General features: G+C 39.1%; 1 protein-coding gene across 1 annotated transcript; it reads right to left on the bottom strand.

The window, feature by feature from the left end:
- Nucleotides 1-2,461: 2,461 nt before the first annotated feature.
- On the bottom strand, nucleotides 2,462-3,124 carry LOC124887068. The gene has a single exon (XM_047396245.1). It carries the CDS (start codon nucleotides 3,122-3,124, stop codon nucleotides 2,462-2,464), a length of 663 nt encoding a protein of 220 aa, XP_047252201.1.
- Nucleotides 3,125-4,859: the final 1,735 nt, after the last annotated feature.

Below are 4,859 nucleotides of genomic sequence, written 5' to 3' on the forward strand. Positions count from 1 at the left end.
GTTGGCAATGATCTTGGTAATGATTTTGTATTGGGTATTACATAGGCTAATAGGTCTAAAGTTCCTGAGGTTAGTAGCATTCTTGCATTTAGGAATCAGAAAGAAGTAGGTTGAGTTTACATGTTCATCCATAGTCCCAGAAGAGAATGTGTGATAGCAGAATTAAAGTATGGAAGGCTCTAAAATAGTCTAGTATTTCTAATAGAAAAGAGGGTGAATGCCATCTAGCCCCAGGGCCTTATTGGGGTGAAAAGAAAAAACATCTAGACCAAGTGAATTTGCTGCCCTTGAACCCAAGGTCTAAAAGGCTGCAATGGTTTAGGCAATCCCAGAAGAAGCTAGCCCTGTTGTCATTAATGATGTTACCCCTAAATTTCTTAGAGGATTTAAGAATTTCATTAAAATCCCCTCCCACCAGCCAAGCATTGTTAGAGGCCTCCCTTATGGAATCTGCAAAGGTCATAAGTTATTCCCACGCTTTTTCCTCTCATCGAGGGAGTTACTAGCATATATAGCACTAAAAAACCAAGTGGAAAGAGGGTTACTGACCTGAACAGTGACATGGATGCCCTAGGAGAAATGTTGATAGCATTGATGTTAATGTTTTCATCATTCCATATAATGGCTATGCCACCAGAGTGTCCAACTGGGTACTGGATTTTTTGGCAAAACCAAGCATTTCAGCTAGCTGATTGTGGTCACCCATATGGGTTTCCAAGAGAGCAATGATAAGAGGTTTGTGGAGATCAACCATGGCCTTGCAGTATCTTTTGAAGTCTGCCCTGTTAGCCCCCCTAGTGTTCCATATTATACAATTTATCATAAAAGGTTGGGGGGGTGGGTGCTCCATAGTGTGTCCTTTCCCTTTCCCTGAGTCGAGGTCCCCTCCTCTGGGGATTTTCTCTTTCTTAAGAAAGGTGATATTCTTGTCTTATAGAAATTCCCCGTCAAGGGAGATGGTGGAACTATTTCCAGGTCTATGAGATTTAGCTCTTGCGGTATAAGGATTATAGTCATCTCTTTTATGACATCATCGCATGTGAGATGAAGTGTCCTTCCAAAGGTTTCGACCTCTGTTCATGGAGTTTTCAGAGAAGCTAAGATGTTCTTCATTTCTTAATTGTTCTGTCTCAGGGCCTCAAGAGTTAGCTCCCTTTCTGTAACTTCCTGGGGAGTTACTGGTGAGGCCAAAGGCTGAGGTCTCAGAAGTAATTTGTCCTGAGTCAAATGGGTCAGTAGAACAAAGAGGGGGTCCCTCTCCAGTATTTAAGGTATTTTGGGAGGTAGAAAGGGTAGATATTGACCTTTTAGGGTCATTTCTACATTCAGCATTTCCTGGGACAGAGGTCCTAAATATTCTTGGTTGGTTAGCCTCAGGAGGGTAGTCAACCATATGTTCTGGCCCATATTCTGAAAGCCCTTATTTAAACCCTCCATCACTAGCTGCGCCAAGTAACAGGGGTTCTATATTATCAGTCTAAACTTGATCCCCTGACATTCCAAGTGAAGGGGGATTGGTTGATTCTCTAAGTCCATCTCGAGCCAAGAGGATGGGAGATGGTTCATTGGTAGTGGGGTCGTGGTGAAGGTGATTATGTTGGGGGTCCATTATTAGAAGTAAGCAAGGGAGTGTTAGGATGATTCGGACTATGAGTAATATGGCAATTAATGAGAGTGCTAGAAATATGGGGGTTTGTGTGGTTTGAAGGTTCTACCCCTATTTCTATCATATCGGAGTCAGTGATTTGACTTCGAGCCACCACAGAAGGGAGGGGTTTAAATCCCATAGAGGGAGGGTTAGTAGCATTCAGTGGGCATTCCAAATTTTGAGGTTTTTAGGTCTTAAAGTCTTTGACAAGACCGTTAAGACTGCAGGAGCCTCTATTTCCAAGGAAGGAGGCTTGTGGGCCGTACCCGAAGACCAATTGGGCTTAGGGACTCCCTTAGAAATATTTTTAGTAAAATCTACTTTTAAAAAGCCCATATTTGGTTTCGAGGTACTGGTGTCATCCTTGTTGGGCCCTGGAGTAGTCAGGCCATTGTGGGGTGTTAAACGTAGCCCACCAGGGGAAGAATAGTGAATGGGCCTGGAGGTGAAAGGTCCAGGTCCTTTTCACTGGGGTAGGTTTTCACCGCTAATTGCCTTTCCCTTCTCGGTGGCGCTCCTATGAGTGTTAGAAAACTTACCTGGACTGGCTTCGCCGGCTCTAGCATGTGCATGATCCTTGGGATTGGCTCTTCTTTTGTTACGTTTGAAGGTAACCATTGTCCATTGGGCTTTCTATTTGATATTATCCCCCTTCATTTGGTGATTACCAGTCAAGTGATGATCAGGGGACGTCGTCAAAGTTGGACAAGCGCCTCTAGTGTGACCTAACTTCCCACAAGAGTTGCATAGAAATCCGTCTCTCTCATAGTAAAGAACTTGCTGATGATTCCCTATGTTGATCGAATGCTTGACCTAAGCATCCATTGGGATTTGCACACAGATCCGTGTATAATAACCCCGTAGAGTTGCTGAAGTACAAGCATCCACTTTTACTAGGGACCCGATCATCCGCCCAACCTTCTCCAAGATAATTGTATCGTAGAATTCGATTGGTAACTCGGGTAGTCTGACCCAAATTGCAGTAGTTAACACTCTGGAGTGATTGGGAATAAAGTTCGAAACCCAACTACGAATAAAAAGGTAGGCACCGTCTATGAACCACGGACTTTGTTGCAGCACTTTCCTTTGTAGATCTTCCCTATTAAACTTTGCAGTGTAGAAGTCTTTCCCAAGGTTAATAAGAGGAAACGGATCTGTAATTTTCCATAGATCGGCAAGTTTCTTCCGCAGGTGTTGGTGGTTGAATCTCCTACCTACTGCTTTCATGATAATTGTGTAGTACCATGGTTCGTATATCCATTCCTTGTCTTCCGTTGTTAATGAAACCACATCGCTTGAATCGTTAGGTTCAAACATGGGTGAATCCGTTAGTAGCTCCGGTAGAGAGCTTGTGACACTGAGGGTATGGGCCTTAAGGATGTCGTTGTAGGAGACAGGAGTGAGGTTAGCAGCATTGGAAACACCTTTGTTTGGTGGTTCCGGTGGAATCTGGGAATCCGGTGAACAATCTACCATGGTTTTGTCTATTCTTTTAGTTTTTGAAACTATTCTTGATACTTAGGTTGAGTGAACGCGTAGATTTTTAATGAAGGACAAAAAGTTCAAATCACTTTTCCAAAAGTCTTCACACTTTTAATATATTATAGATATAGATATAGATTATAGATTATAAATATAGATTATAGATATAGATATAGATATAGATTATAGATTATAGATTACAGATATTCAAAAGAAAGTACAAACAACTCTTTGTGTTAATCAATTAGATTAAAAAAATATTTCAATCGAGATAGATTAATCAAAGTCCAACGTTTAAACATTTAATTTTACGCTAATGCGAAGTTGTATATTTTAATAATATATATTAATAATTTATACAACTATATATCGGTATGATATTTGATATTTGGGTATGTTATTATAAATACTATATATCAGATCAAATACCAAAAAAATTAAAATGCATATCTAATATCATATTAAATATCATAATACCCAAACTATGATATCCAAAAATTAGATTTATTATGATAATTCAGTATATACATACCACGCCACTCCTATTTCCAACTATAACCTTAGAGTTAACTATTGTACTTATTCGCGCTTCGCACGAAACTTTATATTTTCGAGTAATTGATTACGTTAGCTGACAATTATTTCAATAAGCAATGTATAAAAAGAAAAAAATACAAATTAAGTCGCGGTCTTGTAAGTTTTATTGATTATAAATTATTTGATTCTTTTTTTTATGTAGAAACGACTCAATCCGTAATATAAATAAATAAAAATACATTTAGACACATTAGAGTAAGAAAAATACTTGAATTATGTTTATAACATAGTTATGCATGCAATGCAGTGTTATTTATAACGTTTTTGGGTACAAGAATTTGTATATATATGCAACAATAACTTCAACACAAGTTCAAGTCTAAGACAAGAACACTTATGAAGTTCTTTAACACCTTCAACACAAGATTACGAATAATTTATCCAAGAAGTATGTTAATTTTCAGAAATGAGAAGAAACAGAATTTTTAAGGCCAAGTCACCCGACTTCACGGAGTGTCCTTAAGGAATAATTATCCTCAGTGTACCTAAGGTTATAGAATCTTTCTCCCGGGATAAAATGGCCAAACAAACCAACTGTAGCGGTACCTCAAACAATTGAAATCTCTTCAAACTCACTCAACGATTTGATTGATCACACAGAATGTTTTTGAAGACAAGAAGAGTTTGTATGTTCAGAAAAAAATTTGTACCTAAACCTGTGGATAAAATCAGGTTTACTCTTTTGAGAGGTGGCAATGGTTCACTTAAAAGGTGTAACTGTAATACCCCGGATTTTTGTTTAAGCCGAGTTTCATTCTTAAGAAGAGTAATAGCTAACTCCCTAAGTGAGAAGTATTTTAAATTGTGTATAATTTCCCTAATATTGACTTTCTTTTATGTGGAGAATTGAATAAGGCTTCCATCGATACTAAATTCACCCAAATCTGACACTCGGGCGAAGAGTTAGAGCCATTTTAGTGAAACAGTGTACCACTTGGTACTCTAGCGCGTCGCGGTGCCAGCCAAAATGGCAATTGTCAAAATTCAGTAAGCCTCCATGATTCCACCGTGTCGCAGTGACTTTTCAATTCTCAACCAAGGTGGCAACGCAATTTCCACCTCGTCGAACCATCAAGCAGTTTCCCAATTGTCTAGTTTCCAGTAAGTTGGCGCGTCACACCAGCATGTAAAA

This window comes from Capsicum annuum, chromosome 9 (assembly GCF_002878395.1).
Source record: "Capsicum annuum cultivar UCD-10X-F1 chromosome 9, UCD10Xv1.1, whole genome shotgun sequence".
Lineage (NCBI taxonomy): Eukaryota > Viridiplantae > Streptophyta > Magnoliopsida > Solanales > Solanaceae > Capsicum > Capsicum annuum.